Source organism: Petromyzon marinus, chromosome 9, assembly GCF_048934315.1.
Source record: "Petromyzon marinus isolate PM22_M1 ecotype Great Lakes invasive population chromosome 9, UKy_Petmar_22M1.pri1.0, whole genome shotgun sequence".
Lineage (NCBI taxonomy): Eukaryota > Metazoa > Chordata > Hyperoartia > Petromyzontiformes > Petromyzontidae > Petromyzon > Petromyzon marinus.
The window spans coordinates 15,330,698-15,356,554 of NC_133675.1; the positions used below are offsets into that span (position 1 = coordinate 15,330,698).

Below are 25,857 nucleotides of genomic sequence, written 5' to 3' on the forward strand. Positions count from 1 at the left end.
CCCCCCCCACCACACAATCACCCCTCCACCACACAATCACCCCCCCACCACACAATCACCCTCCCCCCACCACACACCTCCCCCCACCACACACCTCCCCCCCACCACACACCTCCCCCCCACCACACAATCACCCCCCCCACCACACAATCACCCTCCCCCCACCACACACCTCCCCCCACCACACACCTCCCCCCCACCATACAATCATCCTGCCCCCCCCACCACACACCACTCTCCCTCCACCACACACCTCCCCCACCACCACACAATCACCCTCCTTCCCCCCACACACACCTCCATCCCCACCACACAACCACCCTCCCTCCCCCCTCTCCCCCACCATCCACCTCCCCCCCACCCCCCCACCACACACCACCCTACCTCCCCTCCACCACACCCTCCCTCCCCTCCACCACACCCTCCCTCCCCTCCACCACAACCACCCTCCCCCCACCACCTCCCCCCCCCCACCACACCTCCCACCACAACCACCCCGTACAAAGATGGCCGCCGAGTAGAGCGGCCGTGACGACGCCGCCGCCGGTTGGTCGAGGCGCGGCCCCCCTCCCTCCCCCCCGCCGGTCTGGCTGTGAAAGCGGCGCCTCAGTCGCTCCGCAGTGTGCCCGGAGGTGGTGGTGGTGCTGGTGGTCTTCCTCCTCTTACGTTTCCTCCTCCTTTCGTTAAGTTTTCCTCACGGCAGCTCAAGGGGGAAACGGCTCCTTCGCAACGCCGCGAGCACCATGCCCTACGAGCTGAGTGAGTCCGCGGTGCGGTGAATATGGTGAATAGGCCTGATGGAGGTCGTTCACCGGTCTCGACTAGCGGGGTTGGCCGGGATGGGGGCCGCCTTGGCCGGCAGCTCCGGCGTGTTTATTGCTCGGTGTTTTTGCGGTGAAATCCGTTGCTGTGTAGCCACTGAGTTGAAGGCAGAGGCGTCTGTTTGTGTCGACGACAACTCATCGGTTTATGGTTGCTTAAGTTAATCACGGGACGTACAAAGTACGTGCTTAGAAAGGGCCGGATGTCTCGGTTTGGGGTACGCCAGAAAGCGTATACAGTACCAATGTTTGTGTTTATTTAACGCGTAAGACGTTTAGACTGCAGCAAGTATGAGCTGCATCTTTGAGGGAATCTGTCTTCTCTGTTCCGAAGAAATACAACAATCTGCAATGTTCGATACTTTTTGCTATGTGTTAACGAAGAACGTGATGTTTTTTTGGGTGTATCGTTGGACTGCACCGTGCACGTATAAATCACTTGGTTTCATTTCTATGGTTAGGTCGAAAAAATGTTTAATTCGACTAAAACTCACAAAATCGACTGGAATGGCGAAACGAATCTTCGAACAGAAAGTATCACCACGGAGGACAAATATAGCTCCGCCTTGCTACAATGCGCGGAATTTAGAACAGAATGATGATGAAGACGTGTGGCGTTATTACAGAGCGTTCATTATCCCAACTCGTACGACTGCACCTGGAAACTTAGTGACTGCGTTGACAATAAAAAACATCGCATTTCCTTATTTTTTTGTTAAAATCCGACACCTTAGCTCATGTCCCTTCTTCCCACCCCTCCGGCGCTGATTTAAATGGCACGCCACGTGAATCGCGATGGAGGCGGTGTCCGCACGCAGCCAGCTGCTGCTGCTGTTGTTGTTTGTGTGGCAGAGCCGCGTAATCCGCTACGCGCGGCTTAGTCAAATATCGGCGACTTAAATTGAACGAGCGGAAACGTGCAGCTTTTTATTATTGTTGTTCGGCTTCGTAGTTCAACAACACCGCGGTGAGGTTGCTGAGGATTGTATCCTGCTGCGTTTAAGTGTTAAAAGCTCCGAGCTTTTGTGATACCTCGCTTCTCGCTTTGACCGCTTCTCGTCGCGCAGAACCTCGCGTCCGTGAATGATCGTCGCGAGTCGCACCGACATCCCCCGGTCCGTCTTAACAACACGAAACGGGGGGAGGATTCCTCCACAGAACGTGTCCGTCGACTGACGGCGCTCGCCGGTCGTTGATTGCTGGCGAAACGTCACCGCACTCGAATTGTGAATGTGTGTGGGTTTACTCTCCAGCGCACCAGGCTGTGTTGCTGTATTAGTAACGTAACTGCCACGTTGTGTTTACGTGACCAACCTTACTAAGTGGCTGTGGCGGGTTTCACGACACATTTATATTTACGCGACCTAACCTAACCCCAAACCCCCGCCTCTTTCGTGGATGATGTTTTGTCGCGAACCCAGCGCCCCGTGGCGATCGATTGAAGGGTCCCCTAGCGAGGTGGGTGATGAATAACGTGGCCCAGTTTCAACAGTAAAGCATGCGAGTCATGTGAGGGTTTTGGTTTGAGAATTATCTGCTCACGATGGGCTTCCTGTTGGCGCCGGCAGTTTCTTACATCCTTGTCGATGAGGTCCTAACCCTCCGATAACTATCGCCGCTGTGCGTTGTGGTAAGTGGCCGTAGTGTAATACTTTTTAACAAGCACAAGTTTCCCCAAATACAGCAGCCACACTCGATCGATGAGTAAGGCAGCTAAATTGAGACGGCGACTTCAACGGCATCACAAATGGTGTCGATACGTTTCGCTAAACATCGATTGCTTGAGTGGTGGCTGCAATTGTAAAGGTTGTTTGCAGGTGTACCAACAACGCGTTTGATTGTAAAGGACAAGACGCCTTTGTGATAACGATAACCAATCCCCTTTACGATCAAACGGGGGTGGGTGGCAGGTGGGGCCCGGGTGGGTTACTTTGTGCAAAACAATGAACCTGTTAATCATAACCTGTTGATGTCAGTGGAGGGGGGGGGGATTTAATTCTGATGAAATCGAAGTCGATGGAAGGGGCTGGGGGTATAAAGGCTGGGCAAGGAGGCAGTGGTTTGAGTTGTGAGAAGCAGAGGGCTTAGGGCGGCCATTTGGACGGAGAGAGAGATTGCGAGGGAGGGTGTCGGGGTCCACAGATTCTTATCGTGCTCATGAGCAGCGCTCCAAGCGGAGCTCTCGTAGGATATGTAACACGGTATCTTACTGAGCTCTCAAAGGATGTGGAACACGGTATCTTACTCGACGTCATTTCATCTTGTGCGAGTTACCGCCAGACACTATTGTGTCATAAGCTTATTCACTGGCGATTGAGCTGTATTAAATAAACTCGTAACAGGTTTCCCCTCCCTTCATTGTTTACTTTGCAGCCATTCAATCCTACAAGAAATATAAACTTTCAGAAACCGATACACTCTGATGTGGTCTCTTATTGACACGGCTTTATTTATCCGAGCACCTGCTACAGTGTTCACTGCAACTCTTAAGAGTCTTCAGAAGCAGAACAATATGCAACGTTCCTATGTGACTCTATTGCTCAAGTGACTTCATGTTTGAAAAATGCATTTACCAAAATATAATCTATATATAGCAGCGAGCTATATATGTAGAGTACGCCACTCCGCAGTTGCAGTGAGACGGCATATAGAGAGGGGAGGGCCTCTTTGACATTTCCGTAACCCTTCATCGTCCAAAAGTGTCAGCCCGGGTTATTCAGAGGTTCACGATCGGTGACGAGTGGATGGATCGAGCAGTTTAATGAATGACTGATGCCATTCGACATGCTGCCGTGGGATGACTCGTCGGGCTAATTGTACACGAGGTCGCGACTTGATGTGTTCTTAACTACTGGCAGTGCATTTTTTTTATTTAACACGTAGGGTTTTTTGCGACCAATATGATTCACGATAGATTGTGTCCGATCGCGTAAGTAAAATGTGTAATCGGGCAACTGCGTGACGAAGCTTATTGCTACTAACAGCGAAACGTCGTACCAAATTGTTACAAGTTATGAATTGCTCTCCAACACACCGGTGTGCGGAAGCAGTAATAATTCGGCATGCTTATTCACGTGATAACTTATTCATTACTTTTGTCGGGTGGATGAGGGTTTACGACACATGTTAATCACGCATTCTGACCCAGAATCAATTGTGAAATAAGGCAGTGCAGCTCTGTAAACCAATCTGCAGGGTGTGGTTGTGGAGGTTGTAGTTGGCTGAGCAGGATCGGGCAGTTGTTGGAATTGGAATGGGCGTTGGCAGTCTGGCTGGCAATGCCTTGAGAATGTCACAGCTTGGGTGTACAGTAGTTTAAGTAAAGGTTTTCATTTACAAATGCCTTGCGTGACATTGGGAGGTTATTTGCCTATGAAATGGGAAGAGACATTTGCAGTACTTTACTCTTTAATGAGTTTTTTACATTTATAAAAAAAAATTGTCTTCTTTCCTATTAGCAGATCTGAGGTGCTGAACCAGGGTGTGAATGTCGTTCTCTCCATAAGATAAGGTGATTGTTAATTTTATACAAAGTTGTACTCTTGTCATTGACCCCAACGTGTGTGGGGGGGGTGAATTCAACGGTGCCAGAATTACAACTCACAACTTTCCATTTGAGCCATATGCACTCACAAAAAGCCACTTGGCAGGATGTGAACACACAAAGTGTGTGGAATTGAAACGCGAATGTGCATAAAGTTAGGTTCGGGGAAAAAAGCCCAACTTGTGTTCATGCTTCGGCAAGTGTGAGGGCCGTCTTTTATCTTCCGTTCGAGCCCATGGCTGAAATTCCTCATTCCTGTTGTGACATGCAATCACGTTTTGACACACACCTTAAAGGTGTTTTTTTATTTGTTGGACGTGTTCACATTTCTTCGTAAAATGCACAATGTAAATGATAATTTCCAACAAATCAGTTTTAAAAAAATATTACAGGAAGCTACTGCTGAAATAATATTCGTTTTTAGTCAGTTATATAGATAAGCTTATTTATTTGGCATGTTGCCCATCTGCTTTCCAAAGGTCTGGGAACTCACTACATTGCACTTAAAACACATGGTTTGAGCCTTTTTATGAAAATAATTTATTTCTGAAAATTACATGAACTGTGCTTTATTTGATTATTTAATTGAGCAATGCTGAATGCCTCTTGAGTATTGTTTACTTAAATAATAATTGATTGTAGCTGTACAGGAAGCACTTGTAAATCCTTAGACTTCTTACAGAGCAGCACTTGTGTTTTTATGGTCTGTGCATGCATGTTGAACTTATTTCGCACTGTATGTAACCCCACCGCGCCAATTGGAGGTGCACAACGCTTGCATATGCTTGTTGTGCACTGCACGTTGGGAGACTAAAGACGGATGGGTGTCCGTGCTTCGAGGTTTAGGGTTTCACCGGTCTGAATGAAATCTGAATTAAATCTCAGCTGCCTGATAATGTGTTGTGGGAACTTTGTTGAACAAGCAGTCACCACCCGAATGTGTACTTGTTTGCAAGAGTGTAGGGTGTTGTGTGCATGCCGTGACCAAATTGAGTAACTGGGTTCCCAAAGCCTCCGACTCGCACTCGAATTGTGGAGTCGGTTTGCGAAATTGTGTGCGTTAAAGTTATTTGATTATTATTACTACGTTTGAAGCCTTTCGTTTAGTTTTCATACTCTCACTTCCTGTCATGAGTGGAAAAACGACAAAAACTAGGTGCTGTTGTGTTCACTGGCAAGGTCGAGCTGGGCTAAACTGCCTGTTGGTAATAATAGGCATTTGGTGAAGACTGTACAGTGTATGCTGCTTAAACCACAATTGTGAAAAAAAAAACTGCTGCTGCTTAAATGGTCCAGTCCGGGTCTGACTCTCAGTGAAAACACGTTGAGGCCGACCTACTCTTCATCGGTGACCAGGAGCCAGTGGTGGTGGACGTTCCACATGCAAGAGACGTAATTTATATTTTGTGTTTTCCCTCCGCCTTTGAAGGCTCGTCAGCAATATTTTTGTTTCCATTCGCCCAAGAAATGTAGGGGAAATGTCACAACGTAGAGAGTTGTGGCAAAAAAGTTGTGTTTGTCCAAATCTCAGGTAGATATGTTGGTTTGAAACAAGGGGGTATTGCACGGGTAATGGAGGGGTGGTGGTTGTAAAGGTCAGTGGGAAGGTCACTCTGTAGGAGAAGCAGTCTGCCCCTGCACTTGAAGCTGCTGTTGCAGCGTATCAAACCCCAATCCATCTGCGCACGCAAGGCGGCAGTGCACAACACGTCACACGCTTCACTCGCAGCCTCACAACATGCAGTCCACAACGCACTACTCTGGATTGCTCACAGCCTGACAATGTGCAGTGCACTCTCCACCGCACGCTTTTATTCACACCCTCATTGTGCAGCACACGGTCATATATACTGCGCACAACTACTCGCAGCCTCACAATGTACCGTGCACAATTCGAAGCACACGTATGTATGTTAAACTTGTTTTGCACCGTTCGTAGCCATATGCACAGCCTTAAATTTGCAGTGCAAGAGAAGTCCCCGTCACTGCATGTCATGGGTGTTCGAGATCGACTTACCTGCAAAAAATGGACATTTATTAGCTTGTAGATACCTCAACTGTGGGTCCTGAACTGTCTAATATATTTAACGTTTGTTAGTTATAAAAAAAACATTTCATTCCCTTTCAAAAATGCTCCAGTTACATTGCTCTGTCTTTGCTGCCATAAATGACGTACATCTCTCCGGGGATGTCACTGGCGAGCGCCTAACATCACAAACATTTTTATTTCTCATTCATGCAGCTTGCAACTGATGATTGGATATCCTGGAGTGCATAGCCGAGGTACTTGTATCAGTTAACAATTGTTTGTGTCTCGAGTTGTCTTCCTTTAAGCAGGAGATGAGACTAGGGCTCGCGGTATGAGGTGATGGGATTCAGTGTTCCGCACCTCCCGATTATCACGGTTGGCTACGTATGGTGCGAAAGAAGTTCAACATTCATACGCACATGCATTCATGTGTGGTTCCACGTGCCTGTGATGCAGTATTTTGGAGGTGGTGTTGCTGAATTGTGCAGAGATCATCACACGTGACAATCCTAGTCCGCTGGGCTTCACGACAGCCAATATATGACACCTAGAGCAAGTAGGTTGCTGGTCTATTTATGCAGATGTTTTAGTTTACCTCTTGTGTATGTAGTTCTTCATTGTACTCCAGTTTTCTCATTTAAAATTAAATGTGGAATTGTACAAACATTACATAGGTATAAAATAAAAATAAATCACGACGTTTCGATTGCAACACAAGCAATCGTCATCAGGTGGGAAAACCACAGCAAGATTTTTTGCTGTGGTTTTCCCACCTGACGATTGCTTGTGTTGCAAACGAAACGTCGTGATTTATTTTTTTTATTTTCTACCCACGTGACTTTACCGAAAGAACCAGAGAGTGGATTCCTGCAGTCACGAAAGCTTCAAATCTAGATTGGACAAACATTGCTCATGTAGTATCCTTGTGAATACAGTGAAGCACACACAGGGTTTTCCTGGATCCAATGAAGGATAATTATTATTTCTGTTATTATTCAATTTGGGCATTGACTCGCCCCATGATTGCTTTGGGAGGTTGATCAAATGGGTAGTGCCACTTTTGGGGTAACAGCAGTAGGTGCTATGAAAGACTGGGAATGGGGAATTGCCACCACTGGCCCAGGTCCACCAAGTGAGATGAGCACCACGTTACACTCGCTTGAGTAGGGAGACATACAATTTTTTTTATTACGGTTGGTTAATAAACTTGCAGTAAAAGCATCGGCTGCTGCTTTTCACAGCGCTGAACAGCTGGCCAATCACATGGGCTGTGTTTGTGCGTGTGACGTCCTTACTGTCTCTCGAGGTTGACTGCATTGCGCACACCACTCCTGTTTCTGTGCCTCACTGTGCTTGGTGACCCTTGTGCTGCCAAGCCGCATTATGTCCAGTAGAACAGTAATTATGCTCAGTGCTAATGTACAGTTGACAAATGCTGTGAATAGTGCTCCTTGTTCCAATTGCTTGCTTGTCACGTTTCAAACTGACTGCCTATTTGCTCTATTTACCAACTCTCATGTCCCTTATAATCCCATGCCATGTCCCTTATAATCCCATGCTATGTCCCATATAAGGCAAAGTGTTTCCTTGTATAAAGTTGCAATCATCTCCATTGGTGGACTTTTCACATTTATATGTCAGGAATTAGTCATTTCATAGGACTACTCCTGTTGCCTTCTCTCAAAGTGGTGCTAATTCTATCAGCCCCAGAGTGATTGGCTAAGTCCATCCCACAACCATATTCTGTGGTACGTGAATACAGTTGGTTTTTTTTCAGTTCGAGTAAGCATTGGTCCACTACTGATTCTCCGTGTTCAGCATTTTAAAAAGGCTTGCAGGTCTACTGGCTAGAATATTGATTTCTATATTCATCCATTTCCTCTCCCACGACGTTTAGGTTGCATGCATTCCAAAATTACACCTATAACTAATTTTGCATGCACTTGTCACCCTTGATTAAGTGTATACAACAAATGAAGTCGTTACAGAAGTCTTTGTTGCTGAGACAGGTTTGCCTTTGTGCAATGTCATTTAAACTAAATCTGGCCAAAGTCTGCAGCTGTTTTAATTTGCAGGATATTGTGTATATGAACCCTAATTGAAGTGTATTCTCTGCAATGGTTTGCCTGCTGCGTTACCGTCCTTGGGTTTGGCCATACACATGAGTAACAAGTACTTTTTGAACTTGACCTGGCCCATTCTTCGGTAAACGCTGCCCTGATTGAGTAACTTGTGCACTGTGCAACCGTCATCGCCGTGCACACAAGGACAGGCAGAATACATGCATGTTTCTGGCCACACCACCCCACCCGTATGCCATGCCAGCCTTAGTGCCCGTTAACATCACTGCTATTTGAATTTACGACCTTATTGTGATTGACTTACTCGATTCACAGCACCGCAGTGATTATATTGCTTGCATTTATGTGAGCACAGTACTTGTCTCATTGACACACTGGGTAGCTGTGAAACAAGCATCTGAAAGAAGGGCACAGTATCTAGTGCCCACCCCCCCGTTCCCCTGCAGTGTTTTTTTTGCCCATATGCTGAGCCGCTGTGTGTTCCGTGCCGCCCTCAGACAGCGTGTTTGCCTGCCTGCCACAAGTGGAACGTGGCGTGCCCAAGGTACTGGGTGGGGACCCCAAGGGAGTCAACTTCCTCTACACCAATGGGCGCAGCGTCATCATCCGCAACATTGAGGTGCAGTGAAAGTGGTTCGTGTTTTGTAATGGGCCTCACGGGGTCAGTGAAAAGTCAGTGGTTTCCTAGCTCAAGCCAGCGAGTGCCGATATTGAACTCCGTTGACAGCACTAAACCAGTGGTGCACATTTACACATTCCTGTTGCGAACAGCCATTCCCTCCATACGAAGGCCACCGATAAGCTCTTCCCAAGTGGTCTCAGGCATGAAGTGTTCGGTCAACCCCCGACCAGAATTTGAACTTGCAGCCTTCAGATTGTTAGCAGAGTGCTCAAATCACTGTACCGTCGGGGCAGTTCCCGTTGTGTAAGGTGATACGTTTAATGTGCAAGTGCCTTGTGGAGCTGACAGTTACACGAGACGTTTGACTACTCGCGAATGTTTACTCAACTCACGAGTCTTGCTGTTACTGTAAACCTTATTGTGTCATGTAACAGCTGTGCAACTGTTTCCTTTCTGTCTGCTGCTTCTGCCTCTTAAGTATGCATTTCCATGCTGTGTATTCTGCAGTATTTCCGCATGACTGCTTGAACATTGCCCCGCTCTCTCTGCTTATTGTGTTGCTTCTCCACATGTGCACTTCTTTGCTGCATGTGCTCTGTTGTTAGCCTTGTTCTCTGTTCAACATCTGCATTTGTTATTTCGCTGAGTTCCATCTTCTCCTATGTGACAAATTACGCTGCTGTGTGTTTAGCAGTCTGACTGTTTGCTTGCCCTGTTTTTTTTACGTCTCCCTGTGCGACGATCATTGTTCACAGAACCCCGCAATAGCGGACGTGTACACAGAGCATGCACACTTCACCTCCGTCGCCAAATATGCGCCCAGTGGCTTCTACATCGCCTCTGGAGGTTAGCACCACTGCATCTCTCTACAACACCAGTGTCCACAGATTTCCTTACAAAAAAATCATTGGGCTCTCTTGTGCAGAAACTTTATACGTAAAAAACTTGCCACGTTATTACCCCCACTGCCTTAAAAGAAATATACATAAGGCAAACGTTTCACTAATAAGGCCCTGATGCAGAGTAGGATGATGGAAAAACGGTCCAAAATCTTAGCCGAATGTATTTTCTGTGATTTAATCAGTTTTAATGACAAAACTTGTAATTTAATATAGATATTGATTTGTGCCAAGTCTCTTAATGTGGCTAAGTTTACGCACAAAGCGGAAGTGTTTCATTTTTAAAAATCAAATACTTTCAAAAAATGCAGTCGGTTCTCGGAGATTCGAATTGTCTCCTGATAAACCTTATATGGTATTCAGCATCCGTGCTGTAGCCCTCCAATGTCCGGCCATAACAGGCCGCTCAAAGGTGCTATTTATTGCCATGCATCGCATCAGGGTTGGCTGGCTGACAAATGTTTGCAAGGCTGCCTGGCTCTCGAGAGGGAGCGACCGTGTTCAGAATGTTCATTGATTCTTTCATTGCCTTGTTTGATCAGTGGCTTTTTCTATAATACCTTATACAATTGTATCAAATCTTGACTTAAAGCTTTCGTGACTGCAGGAATTCATATTCTTTGGGTCTTTCAGTAAAGCCACGTAGATAGAAAAAATAATATATATTTATAAATCATAACAATATCACGACGTTTCGATCGCAACACACAAGCAGTCGTCATAAGGTGAAGAAAAAAGCGATCGAAACGTGATCTTTTTATTATAATTTTTTCTATCTACGTGGCTTTACCAAAAGACCCAAAGAATACAATTGTATTACTTAATTTGAGACGCCAGCAGTTACATTTTCACCAATTAAGACTGAAGTGAAGACAGGCTTATATTTGAAAGCCGCACACTTAAATGTATGTGTTATAAAATGTACGATTCTTAACACACATGGCAGATTGCTTGACACATGTATCCAACCATTGCAGGACAAAATAGGCAACTCTGATGTGAGATCACTGTTTCATGATGAAATAATTATCAGTATCGGCTTGATTTTGGGCTCAAAAAAAATTGCTCAGGTGCTTCCCTGTATCAAGTGAAGCTCATAACAACACCAGAAATTGGGAATTGTCAGGGTATTCCCACTTCAAAAATACAAGCCGAGGTATGGCAAGCACGGAATCATCAGGTGACGCTGTTGTGTTGGTAATATTTCTAGAATATCCGGGATAATGAGGTTAGTCTTGCCCGATGCCATGTGCAGTGACATTACTCAAGGGTCTACATTAAGGCCAACGTTATTATATTAATTTTCCCCATCCTTAATGGTTGAGTAGCCAATTACTACATTGTTGATGGGATAAACATGTTGATGTAAGCTCTTCCCACAATCACTCGGCGAAAAGGGCAGTGGCTCTTGTGTTATCCCCACACCGCCCGCTCCTTGTGTGCCTTGCTCTGTCAACGTGTGTCGTGTGGTAGCGGCATCGGTGACACGCATATCGCTTTGTCGCAGACACCTCGGGCAAGGTGCGCATCTGGGACACGACCCAGAAGGAGCACCTCCTCAAGTACGAGTACCAGCCATTCGCGGGCCGCATCAAGGACATCGCTTGGACCGAGGACTCCAAGAGGATTGCGGTGGTCGGCGAGGGGCGAGAGAAGTGAGCCTCGTGGAGTAGCCCAGTTGCTGCGCAGATAATTTACACACTCTTCCTTCTATCTTTAAACAAAACACTGGCAAGACATGTATGTATGTTGAACTTCATTCACGCCGTGCGTAGCCAACTGCTAATTGGAGGTGCAGGGGAAGGAGAACAAACTGAACACAAAAAAACATGGTGACGATGTACGGGTGCGAATCCACTGACTAGTTAGTCACGTTCGAGGATCGTGCAGGGCGTGAGAGCAACGATGTGTGAAATACCCACGTGCCAGGTAGTGAAGGAAATAGGTTTCCGGCAGGTTGTGTCTTGAGGTTTTGAGTATTCTCAGTGTGATTTTAAGCTTTCATCGGGTTCTCTGATTTCCTAATGTGCAATACACAAAACATTTTTCCAACATCTGAACCCTGACACAAACCCTTCAGAAAAACTTGAGACTTTTGTATTTTTGTTGTTTAAACTATTACAATTATTAGATTATAAATATAAATGTTAAGGTATCTGGATGCATGACACTGTACCAAAGAACACACATTATAACTAGAACTTTGGCTTAACCTTTCATTTATTTGTTGTTGATAAAATAAGTATGACTTTGTGAGAACCTAGCAGTGGGTTGTACTAAAGAGTTGACTGGCCCTGGCCATAGCAATATTACAGTTGCACCATTGGATCAGCATTGCCAGCTGAGATGCCCAGCTCTCTACACAGGATTAAGCATGGGGATATGCCGATTCATAAACGCACCATGGCGTAAAGTAGTACAAGTCGCAGCATTTGGCAGTAACAAACCTGTGCCAGCAACTGCTTCCATGCATCCTCGTCTTCCTCTACACCCCCATCGTGCTACTTTCCCTGGCTACTCCTGCGTGCAGTTTTGGCGCCGTGTTTCTGTGGGACTCGGGCTCCTCGGTGGGTGAAATCGTGGGCCACAGCAAGGTGATCAATAGCGTGGACATCAAGCAGACGCGCCCGTACCGCCTCGTGACGGGCAGTGACGACAACAACGCCGCCTTCCTGCAGGGCCCGCCCTTCAAGTTCCAGTTCACCACGTCGGTACACAGCCTCCCTTCCGCTGCTGCGTCATGTCCTTGGCCTTAATCGGAAGTTGTTCCATGAAGGGTCAACATCTACTGTGAACCTAATTGCCATCAGCAGCACACCCAAAAGTAGCTGTCTGTCTGACCTGCTCCTTTCTGACCTGCTCCTCATCGGATTCCTCCAGTCTAAATAAGGACTCTGATTATGAGTAGTTAATTGATCTCGTATTTAAGAGCCTGCTCGTTGTAATTAGGTGGCAGGATGGAGGGAATATTTGATTTCACAGTTTAGCAATATTGGCGTGTGAAATTTTCATCATCAGGCATGATCAATCTACTGGTTGATGAAGGCCTTCCCGAACTTTTTCCACCGTTCAGGGTCTTACGATGCAACAAACAATCCGTTTTGGATCAATAAAATTACTACCACATTCTGGATAATTAACGACCTTCCCGTGGAGAGATTGGCCCTCAATATGAAAATGTAGAATTTCCTCCTGGCTCAATTTTGCCAATGGTTCCCCATTGCTGTATTGAGCATGAAAACACTTTTCACGTAATCATGTAAGTATTTATATTAAACTTGCCTCTGCACACCTTCCCTGTTTTTCAGGATCATTCCCGCTTTGTCAACAGTGTGAGGTTTTCGCCCAACGGCAACTTTTTTGCCACAGCCGGCGCAGATGGACAGGTACGGTCAAGGTGTTGAGTGACTACAAATGTACATTGCTATGGCATTAGGCTTCATTTACCTTTACACACCCTTTCACCTGTGGATGTCACGGTATAACGTTGGAATTTCATAATGCTTTTTCTTCTGTCATGTCCTATAAGCAAGTGTATGCGTTCACTTAAGGGGCTCTGGAAATTATCAGGAGCTACAATAGGCCACAACCAATGTTAGTAAGCTTTATAATGGTTGTGAAAGAGTAATGAGTTTTGATTTAAAGCTTTCGTGACTGCAGTAATTCATATTCTTAGTTTTTTCGGTAAAGTCACGTTGAAGAGAAACAACAAAATAATAAAATATATATAAAACACCTGAAGATGACCGTTTGAGTTATGGTCGAAACGTCGTGAGAAATTTTTATTGTTTTATATATATTTTATTATTTTGTTGTTTCTCTTCAACGTGACTTTACCGAAAAAACTAAGAATAGTAATGAGTTTGTTCGGTCCACAGAATAAATGCATTAACAGTGGCAACAGATCCCTGCTATTTTCATATGGTTTTCTTGCTGGTCCCGTGAGAAGTGGCAGTATAATCATAGACGCATTCCATGTATTCTACATCAGCAACTATACAAAAACAAAACTGTTCTCTTTTAAAGTGTGGCTGCGTTATTGGAGAGGGAGCAAACACCTGGCATATATTGCAGTCGCACTGTGCTTTGATGGGTCGTGGACAGTCTTGAGCAATGCAATGGGTTTTTTTTGTCAGATCTTTATATACGACGGGGCCTCCGGACAGAAGGTTTCCTCCCTGGGAGGCGAGAAGGCCCACGATGGAGGCATCTACGCGGTAAGGGGTCACCCTGCCCGCTACCCCCTCGATAGATCTGTGCAACTTCCGTTTATTCCATGAACGTATTTATTGTGATTACTGCATAATCTTGTGATGACGGTTATGTGAAAGCATACCCTGTGCATGTCGCTCTTTCACTGCACACTGAGGTCATCTTTTGAGGAGGCTTGTGCCAACATTTTCACACTGGCCCAGTATATCTGTATTACTGCAGGGTGCACAAACATTGGGGGATGAATATCCTTACCCAGGGCTTTAAATCACCTTGTTCTCGAATAAACCTGGCACCTCTGGGCTGTGGGTCCAGGATCCACTTAATGTAGTTGAAAAATTAAGCTTGATAGGAAGTCAACAATAGTTGTCGTACTTAGAGAATGGTCCCCCACCATAAGAAGGTAGCATCTACCACCATCAACCCAGGACCACCAACGAGACGACCACCAATTGTTAATTTGAATAGAGGAACACTTGGAATGTATTAACACTTTATTGGACGAGGTAGAGTATGAGGCAGAATCCACTGGACAGACAGAGCTCTAAACCTCGAAAGCTTTTCACGTGCTGATAATGGGATATCAGCCTTCCCATTTGACTTAATCCACCTATTTCTTTTGTCCTGAAGGCTGCCATGGAGCACTGTCAAAACACTGAATAATTTAAGCCTGAGCACATCAATGTTTGATGCTTTCCGAAGTGAACACTCCCTAAAGTGGCCTTGACTTCAGAGATGGGCAGCATTCTTGTGCCTGTGTGCATATATTTGCTTGCCTGTTTTGTTTGTGTTGCTTCTAAGAGTATTGGCTTCAGTTCGTAATTTAATGCTAAATCTCAACAGTTCGACTTAAAAACATTATGCATATCCCATGATCAATAATTTTTTTGTCACGAGGCACCATTTGTCCGAGCACAAGCTTACATTTTGGTCTGCGGTGAACTGAACCTATCAGATGAAGTTAATATTGGTTGTGAAATTTGAGATAATGACTTGCTATAGAAATGTAGAATTGTTACCACTGGCTCAGAGCCATCAATAGAGATTAGCACCAATCCAATGTTTTCTTGAGCAGGCAGATACTTGGACTTAATCATTAATGGTTATAACATTTGTGATTATGGTGGCAAATGCTTTTTATTTTGGATTAAGGGGTTAATACATGATTGAGTTCAGTGGAGCTCAGACATTGACCAGCTGTTCCGTACGTCTGTTGTCTCCACGTTATAGTGGGTCTAAGCCGTTCCGGCCTACACCACAGCACTGCCTCCCACCCTTCCCATACACCAACCGTCACTCTGAATCTACCTTTCCTTAAGAATGTTATTCTTGCTCAGAATAATATATAAATGCATAAGGATTTGAGAGCCAAGCACAATAACAAAAGAGCAATTGTATATATACGACTATGGATGATATTAAACGTAATTTATTCAAACTGCAAATAGCACAGTCATTTCTGAGTTTGCTAACACTAGCTTCATCAGTCTCCAATATTGACCAGGCTACAGTGAACCATATTTTTCTCCCCTTGCTTGGGGCTGCCAATGGAGATTGGCAGCGCTCAACAATCGTGAGCACTGAAGACTGCATTAAGATGCTCGACTTGTGATTAAATCGGTGCACGCCCTGCAAATTTGTAACTTTCTTTGCAAACACGGTAGGATGCTTCTTACTGATAACACTGAAACTAACAATATATATTCTCGAGACAGCCAAATTACCCTCGACAGTTACCATGCCAGGACGAACAGATTTACACACGGTTTGGTTAATCGACACCATGAGTCCATACTCTGGCAAGACGATGCTAAACACTTTGCACGTGGATAATGTCGGTGTGTGGGCGTAGGTTTGCTGGAGTCCCGACAGCACCCAGCTCATGTCGGCATCGGGCGACCGCACGGTGCGGTTGTGGGACGTGGCCGCGGGCCGCGCCACCACCACCTTCACCATGGGCGCCGAAGTCAACGACCAGCAGCTGGGCTGCCTCTGGCAGGGCCAGCACCTGTTGAGCATCGGCCTGTCTGGCTACATCCACTACCTGGACCGCAACAATCCTAGCAAGCCAATCCGCGTCATCAAGGTAACCCCACTGGAATCGCGAACTCTATTGTTATCATGTCATAGTCATTATTTTATACCTGTGTCTGTGTAGAACCATTTTGTTAAACGTGATAAATGAGGGCCCATGGTGTGATGTAATTTGACCAAAAATTCACCATACCGGTAAAAGTGGCGACCATAGACATGGGAGCATGAAAGTACAGTAAAACAATGCCGTCCACAAAAGTAGCCCATAACAATCTGCTGGCATGATCGTCACACGTCTAAAAAAACATCCATGCGCAACACTCATTAGATTTTGAGATCTGACAAGATTGGGTACATTCTGGTTGATTCGTTCATAAACTGTCATCATTTTCGACATAATATTCACAGTAATGGCCTTTATTGTCACTCGTCGTAGTGACTGCTTGTAATTTTCATCTTCCTGGCTATCTTTGTCGTCATTGTCAACATTTTCATTATTGCCATCATGATCGAGGATTAATAATCACCATCACCACCCCATTGATATCGAGACTCTACAACGTAGATTCATCAAAATGGCTCTTAAGCAAGGTGTAATAAATGGCTCCTTGAACAAGTGTCTTGAATAGCACCTGCAAGGCTGTAATTGTCTTTATTCCCAATGAGAAATCATTCCTTATGGAATTCCAATGGGGGTAATAATTTTGGGTTCTACGATAGACAAGCAACTTCGAGCTTGAAACAGGCATTTGATCAGATAACCCGAACGCATGACTTGTCATTTCCTTTTAAAATTCACAAATCAATTGGAGAGCAATGTTACGTCACGCCTGGTAGGCATTGACCAGCATCTTAATGCCACAGTAATTTTACTTGTCGAGTCTCTTGAAAACCACATGTGAAAATGTTTACATTTTTACAATTATAAAATACTTACATTGCAACAATTCTAATTATTTGCCCTAATTAATTTAAGTATTGTGGCAAGGCAAAAAATGGCCGGTTTTAATGATTACTTTTCTGAGCGAGCTGCTCCATTTACGTAAAATGACGTCACGCTATTTCTGCATCACCGATTAAAGCCGCGTTTGGTTCTTGCATGTGGTTTTTATTGCGATGGTTGCAGGGACACAGCAAGTCCATCCAGAGCTTGACGACGCACACCGGTTCGGGGTCTCCGACCATCTACTCGGGCAGCTACGACGGCCATATCAATATCCTGCTCGGAAGCACACGTGAGCGAGAGTGTGCGTCGATTTGTCACTCGGTCAGAAGTGGATACGGGGGTGGAGGGGTGGCAGGCAGGCAGGCAAATCCTGTATCGGAGCTCGTGTTGAAGTAGAATGTAGTGAAGTGACTATTGGGCTTACAAATAGAAATGCTTTTGCTGTGGTGCTGATACGGTGAAATGTTGTGGTGGTGGTGGTGTTGTATAGCAGCGCACACCCACAATCCAGCAACTTTGAATCAGGATTGGTGGATCGGGCTGAGCTTTTTCACGAGACGCCTATCGTCTAACCGAAGGGGTGCATGACTGCTTGAGGCCTCTGTAGGAGGTAATACATCAACTAACTTTCTGTAACATTGATGCCAAGCTTTGATTAGTCTCCCGTATACATTTAGTGTCTGCCAGCACACATGCAAAAGTAGAATTCGCCAACATTCTAAACAGGGCCCTCTATAAAATGTCTTAAGACTGTGCAAGAAGACGTCCCTGGTGAAAAATACTTCAACATTATTAAATGTCAACAGTGAATGATGGTAACTATTGCAAATTTAACTTAACGTTCTCAATGGTCATCTTTATATCCAGGCACATACATCATTGTCGTGTTTTATAGTGCAAACATGGGACGGTAATGTAACTCAAGGCTGAGGAAGTCGATTTATTGCTGTCGGCACACTGTGAGCTTGAGCATGAAAAGTCTCAAAGGGGAAACCACGTCCTTCAAGACCGATTAGAATAGCGGGTCACCGTTAATCACTCGACAGTGACGCAAGCAACGATGCTCAAAGAGAAACTTCAGCAGAATTAATGCAAGAGTTATGAAAGCTATACCTTGCCTGGGCACTTCCAGAAAAAAATACGTGAAGGAACAAATCACCTCCCGCCAACTTGGCAGCAGGCCATGAAGAAGGAGAGGACCAAAGTCATTCTAACACAAATAACATGTAAAAAATGAATGCATGATAATCTGTTTTCAATGCCATGGGATATAACTGACTCTAAGATACTTGACCATGATACAAGTTTCCCAATTGCTAATAAATCATAGTGTTTTAACATAAATACATCACAGATGCTGCTATAGTATATTGGATAGGATTCCTTCACAGGTCTGGTGGTGCTTTGATTAGAGCACCGTAGTAACTTAAGATCCACTGTTGGATGCAGCCCTTCCCATTTCATGTCGATCATGAGCATTGTTTGACCATACTTTACCGTGCTGGTCAGGGCAGGTTAGTAAAGTGGAGTGGGGGCCGTGACCAGGTAAAATATCACTCGCTACTGATATTAGCTGTGGCCGGGAAGGGGAACTCGGGTTGGCCGGGTTTATAACGCAGTGTGCTAACCCCTGTGTCACCACTCCACCCCATCATCTCCTCCCCATCATCTCCTCCCCGAGGTGAATAATAAAAGTCCCACTTTATGAAAAGTTAGTGGTCATTGAGGGAGACTGGCCCCAACCATGTAAATGCAGAGCTTTCACTACTCATTTGGAGCTTTGAACATGGATGAGTTGCCACCCGAATCCTAGTTTTAGCAACGAGACGTTGACGTTGGCTCACCCATGGGGCCGCCTGGCCTCCCTGAGCCACTCGAATGTGGCAAGTGCATTGTACTGGAGGAACCACGTGTTCTCCTTGACGCCTCGGTGCACATTATTGGGATGCGAAGACTGGCGTCAATGATGGCTTCTCGGGGCACGGCCACACCAACCAGGTGTCTAAGTTGGTGGTGGAGCCCAAGAGCAACACCCTCGTGTCCTGCAGCATGGACGACACCCTGCGCTTCACCGATCTCAACAAGAAATTGTACAGGTGGGGGAGGTGGCACATCACCAACTTGCGTATGCTTAGCAGTTAGCTGATATAAAATAAAAACCGTCTTGGCAGTGTTTTCACAAAAACTAAAACTGATCACCACCTACATGAACGTTGCTTTGTATTCAAAATCTTCTACTAAAAACACGCATAACTGTATGGAGGCAAATGTGCATGTCCGTGCGCAAGCGACTCATGAAGACGCGTTTGTGAGCACGTATGCAGCCCCGGGGAGGCCGTGAAGCTTGACTCCCAGCCCAAGTGCGTGGCCGTGGGGCCTGGGGGTATCACTGTGGCAACCTGCATCGAGCAGGTGAGGCCACAGCCTCATCCGGCACCTCCAGTGGCGCTGCTGAGAGGGGTCCCAGGGAGTACTGCACCACGCTCCCTCGGCACGCTCACTCTGCCTTGCTGAGTTCCATTGTCGCCGTTCGACTTTATTTTGAGTGTTTGGGACCAGAGCATTTATTGGCCCAGACAGAAGGCAGAGAGGAATCCATGCTTTTCTTTTGTCGGAACACTGAACCATCACCTGTGAGGCTCAAACCTAAATAAAACAGCGTGATGCCGTCCATCTATTAACCAATCACAGTGCATAAAATTACGCGAATTATTATTTTAATTAAAATTGTTAAAGTTAAGATTGCAGCATTATCGTGAAAAGGTGCAAAGTGAACATTTTTATCTACAACTTTGTAAAGATTTACGGAATTTGTTCTCTTCCTTGCAAAAGAACATGGCTTTCCATGAGCTCTGAACTGGATTAATAAAGGATGCTGCAATTGGGCTGTGCATTTTGAATGCAGGTTGTGCTGCTGAAGGACAAGAAGCGTGGCATTGGTTTGGAGAACCCGGGTTACGAGCCTGAGGTGGTCGCCATACACCGTGACGGGGTCACCGTCGCTGTTGGAGGCCAGGTGTTGCATCCACCCACACGCACACAAAGATCCCCAGTATAGACTGTTGGGGCAAGTGCTGTTCGCGAGCACTTATGAAGGCCGGCATGGCACACGAGGTGGTGGGTGGCCAGCACCAAGCCTGTCCGCCTTTGTCTCAGGTACTCAATTGAGGCTGAGTCAACTTAGGGGGAGGCTCAGGACAGGTTCAGATAATATAATCGTTATTGGTGTTGGCCGTGAGCGGGAATCCAACTTGTGTCGCTGGGTTCGTAGGACAGTGTGCTAACCACTGCTCAAACGCTCACCATACATGCAGTACAACACCAAAGACAATACAACACCACACATGCATACACATGCATGCAAATACAGAACACACAACCATGAACAACATGCTTGTGTGGTGAATAGCTAAGAATCGGACCTGAGTCAACAACATTGCATTGCATGCACATAAGCTTAAACATGCCCTCTGCATTGAACACAGAATGCCCATTTACTTGTCCCTCTCAGTGTATGGGTAAATGCACAAAAAATAAAAGTCCACAACATTGCCTTCGAAGACAAGTAAACATCTGCACTGTGCATAGCTGCCAAACATCAAACCTCGCGCATGACAGTGGCTGCACTGACTAATCATGTGACCGCATCACCACACCACAGGGTTGGCCAGTGGCTGCCTTTACTTCTCGCCCGGGTAATCGGCAGCTCTTGAATAAGCACCGGCGTGTATGTGAATGGGCAGGACTCCAAAGTGCACTTGTATAAGGTGCAGGGCAACACCTTGGCGGACGCTGGTGTGGAGCCCCTCTCGGTCCACGGTGCAGTCATGGATGTGGCCTTCTCGCCAGACGGGACGTTCCTGGCCGTGGGCGACGCAAACAAAGTGGTCTCCATCTTCAGCGTGGCCGACGGCTACAAGGCGAGTAGTTGCCTTCAGAATTTCGAGTGCCTCTGCAAGTGGGGTTTGTGAATCGCGCACAAATCCCCGTAGGCTTGAGGACACGCACCTACCTACAGAATGATGTGGCCCCATAGCATGCAGGACAGTGAGTACATTGCTTATTAGTCTGTCCAGATATTTTACTTAATGCCTGCATATGAGTGGGGTTTCTCTGGGTGGCCCAGTCCAATATCCATGCAAGTTAACGCATTATCTTGCATGTATAAGATAAAACATTGGACAACCTTTCATTACTGGACTCCCCTTTAGTGATTGATAATTTTCCAAAAAATATTGGACAAGTAAAGCACTGGTATCCCTTACCGTTTGGATTTTTTATTACAATCCTACATCCGAAATACTTATCGTATCGTACTCTTATGAAATAATTTTAGTGCAGTGCACTGAATCTACATCTTGTTTAATTAATCAAGTTCTTGTTTCACAAGGTGAACCCAATGTGTGTTGGTGCGATTTGAGGTTCCTCTTGCTTACCATTCTGATTCTAAAACCCCATTGTTAGGAGTCCAGATTACACCCTTGAAATTGCTGCTCCAAGTCCACACTCCTTACATGTGCGTGCATGTGTCATATTGCAGTTGGAGAATTCCTACTATGGCCACCATGCCAAGGTAGTGTGCTTGGCGTGGTCACCCGACAGCCACCACTTGGCTTCCAGTGGCATGGACATGATGGTGTACGTCTGGACGATCGGTCAAATGGACAATAAAGTCAGGATGGCAGGTACGGCCCCCATGACCCCTTTTGATGCAATGCCTATACCAATGCTGGGCCTGCCTTATACTGGCTGCAGTTCCCTGCATATTATTAGAAGTTTAACCACTGGTTGAAACCCACGAAGGAAATGTTGTTACCCTATTGCCAATTTTAAGCAGGGAAAATAATTAGATTTTAAACAAAGATTGCTTCTGCAGTTACATGCTGAAGGAAAATAATAAGGGCAGCGACTGGCATGTATGGTGACTGGGAAGTAACATTTTCCAACCATGATGCTACTATGGCTTTTCTTGTTATTAAAAAGATCTATTTTAATCCGTGCTCTTGAAAATATCTTCAGTGTAATACATATTAGAAGAATGGTTTTGATTAACTCTATTTTAGGATTCATACGTTCAAGATTGCTTAAAAACAAAATTTAGGAAAATACAATCATGAGAATTGCGTACTTTTAACTCAACACAATATAGTTGACAGACTAGCGCTGCTGTATCTGTAGCAATATTGTTCTTTATGCAAATATAGACAATGAAAAATTAAGTCTCAAGATTTTTTTCAGCAGGCACTTTCTGCGGATATTGAAAAAATATATATATTTTGGTGTGCAGCAGGTACTATTTACGAATCATAGAAACCATAGAATAGCAACCTTTCTGCTATCCTGCCATCTACTGGCCACGTCACACCTCTACAAGTGTATGTGTCGCATGGTGACCTCTCTACAAGCCACCAAATCCTCCATAATGCAGACTATAGGCGGCGTACGCCACCTTGTGCAGCTTCTCGGGAGGGGCGTTTGCCGAGAACCGCATTGTTGCAAGTGATGAAAGATTATATATTTAATGAAACGAACTAACACTCGCAAGTGCCATGCCACTGACCTCTCTCGTGGCTGCGCTCCACCCATTTTGGCAGACTGCCACCGCATGAACCACGTAAGCGGGCTGTCGTGGCTGGACGAGCACACCCTCGTCACCACTTCGCACGACGCCTGCATCAAGCAGTGGACCATCACCTTCAAATAATGCGCCTGCCTTCCCCTTCGCACGCGAGTGGAGACCCTGCACCCCCCGTCAAGTCTGGAGCCGCTCAGCCAGCCATTGGTTTATTTGTCATCCATGGATCACGACATCAACACTTCATAACAATAGGCAGTTTGGTAAACAAAAAAAGTGGAATATTTTATTCTGCCTGTCATCCTGGATAGATTGAGTACCAATTTATGCAATGTGCTCTGGTTGCAACGGTCCTTGCCTAATGAAAATGTAGAATTTCCGCTGGCTCAGGAGCACACCACCCTATTGATAATTTGAGCTGGGAGACACTTGACTTTTTACATCACCAATTACTTTCTTGAAATGATTAACTTTGTTCAGTGTGATTGTTGGTTAAGTGCAGGTGACTCCTGACTTTGTCTTGACTGCATGGGAGAGGTGTCTGGGGAGCGAGTTGTCTCGTCAACCTGAATCATGTTTCATAAATATGCATCGATGATATTTTTGTTTGCGTTTTTTCCTTGCTTTCTTACAATTTCTACAAAGCATTGATATACATTTGGAGAAAAAAATGTCAGTCATTGTGCTGCTTAGAATGGTGAACATTCCAAAGGGATATATTTTGTTTGGTACTCGGTGATTGGTGTAAACACTTAACTTAATTGATTGTTCTAATGGTTAGTGGTGAGAATGCACGTGGTGTGCAGCTACTGTATTTTTAATAAGGAAGCTGGGTTGGTGTGTTTTTGCCTGCTGTCTTGCTGGAGTAATGGAGTTATAGCACTACATCTTTAGAATGGTTATTAAATGACCAGATCTTGAAAGTGGCACTTGTGATATTGTTAACAGAATGTGTACCCCGAGTGATTTGCAACAATAAAATGCCATTTGTTCATTGTGGCCCACATTCTCAATTGTCGGTTGCATTCAGGACCTGAACCACTTTAACTCGCTGCTTTTATAAACTCACACGTGAGCCATGCATTGCTTGTTAAATGTCGTGGTTTACAAAGGCATTAAGTGGGAAAATTTCCATGGCAGGTTTTAGTTGGAGGTGGAAAATGTAAGATTGATTTGAACCAGCCAGTTTAATGCATTAAAATATAAATCTGCAATTAGCAGTTGCATATTTGTGGGAGAACTGTGAATAAGTGTTCAAAACGTCTTCAATGGACATGCGTGAGAAGTTGGATAATTTCAGTCCCAAAAGCAATATTGAGCAATACCAGTCCGCAGTCGTGCATGTCTGGCTGGGGGATACCATTACATTTTTGCGAACTGACAACTCGACATCAAGGATTGGTGCATCAACGACGCCGCCTAAGCTCATTTTAGACACCGGTATGTGTGTTCAGTCCGTCTCGCATGAGAATTAAGATGTTAAAGTTAATAAAGAACGTTATATTCACTACTGGGGGGCAGCCGATTGTTGCACACTCGAAATGAAAGACGTCGGCAGGTGCTCGAAATCGAGGGCAAACATTTATTGTGGTTAATCTGAAATGCAACAGCACGTGTCACAGCAATTCTTGAACCGAGTCGCCATTAACCCTGTGACTGGTGTACACGTCCAGTTAATCAATAAGTTTCTCTTAAACCCAATTCTACTACTGATGAACCGTCTTTGACAATAACCATTGCACTTCACTATTCGAATATTACTTCAATCCTAAGCTGTATGTCTATCTATACCATCCACTTATATCGGTAACTTACACCCATTATATGTACTGTATGTGTACAGTATAGTACTGTATTTGTGATCATTGTACAACTTACGACTCTACATGTGTTCTATTCTCAATAGCATTGCAAAGTCATACTCTGGGGGAATGGTTATAGAATAAACAGTATTAGGGTTAGAGAATTAAGAATTACAAGTATTAACTAGAGTACGTCATCCTTTACAATGCTAAAACCCCTCCAATTGAATATAGCACAACATTAAAAGCCAAGCTTGAAGTCTATAACAAGTCTAGAACATTTCTATAACGATCAAAAACCTTTGGGTCCTTTACCTGTCGTGTGTCATACACAGCAATCCGCAATCGCCACAGGCCCAACTTAGTCATCACATGCTGGTGTACAGACGTGCATTGATGTACCGCACAGCACATCATTTTTCTCTTTCGATTTAAAGCTTTCGTGACTGCAAGGATTCATCTTCTTTGGTTCTTTCGGTAAAGTCACGTAGAATGAGAATAAAATAATAAATTAATAAAATAACACAATAAAATTATCACGACGTTTCGGCCACAACACAAGTGGCCTTCATCAGGTGAAGGGACGAGACTGTCTCGCTCCAGCGCTGTCCTCGAGACGGTCTCGTCCCTTCACCTGATGAAGGCCACTTGTGTTGTGACCGAAACGTCGTGAGAATTTTATTATTTTATTCTCATTCTACGTGACTTTACCGAAAAAACCAAAGAAGATCATTTTTCTCGCCTGAAGACGGCCGCTTGTGTTGCGACCGAAACGTTGTTTTCTTTAATTATTTTTTCTATCTACGTGACTTTACCAAAATAACCAGAGAGTAAGCACATAAGAACTTAAAGAGTGGTCCATTACTGTGCCACTCGATCTATTGGTGACGTGACGCCTGACCATCGGATGTTCAGCAAACATCACTCAAATTACCGACCTGACACACGACGCCATGTGTCTGTGATAGCTATTTAACTATTTACACCAGTGACACATATTCATCATTCTTTCATAGAGATTTGAATTTGCCGCTTAGAATCCATCTCAATTCTCCCGCTTTCTAAACTACAGTTTCGATATTGATCGTCTTAATGCTGCTTACAGGCTGGCTGCGTTAATCCTCGTCTTGTTTTACGTGTAGAGACGTGTAGGAACGAGACGTTGCGTCTGCTCCTTTAGTTTTCTTATTTTATAATCTCCTCCACGACGCCAGTCAGTGGAGAGCAGAGCCGCAGCCTGTGAACTAAACAACATGTAGGCTTTCGCGACCGATATCCAAAATAAAAGTTGC

General features: G+C 45.0%; 1 protein-coding gene across 1 annotated transcript; it reads left to right on the forward strand.

Moving 5' to 3' along the window:
- Positions 1 to 596: 596 nt before the first annotated feature.
- On the forward strand, positions 597 to 23,228 carry LOC116940459 (WD repeat-containing protein 1-A-like). The gene is made up of 15 exons (XM_032950308.2): positions 597 to 759; positions 8,973 to 9,094; positions 9,853 to 9,943; positions 11,504 to 11,651; positions 12,527 to 12,707; positions 13,305 to 13,382; positions 14,133 to 14,213; positions 16,061 to 16,294; positions 17,369 to 17,456; positions 19,125 to 19,284; positions 19,513 to 19,600; positions 20,094 to 20,204; positions 20,932 to 21,108; positions 21,729 to 21,873; positions 22,783 to 23,228. Exons 1-15 carry the CDS (start codon positions 744 to 746, stop codon positions 22,890 to 22,892), a joined length of 1,830 nt encoding a protein of 609 aa, XP_032806199.1. The 5' UTR covers positions 597 to 743; the 3' UTR covers positions 22,893 to 23,228.
- The last annotated feature ends 2,629 nt before the right edge of the window (positions 23,229 to 25,857 follow it).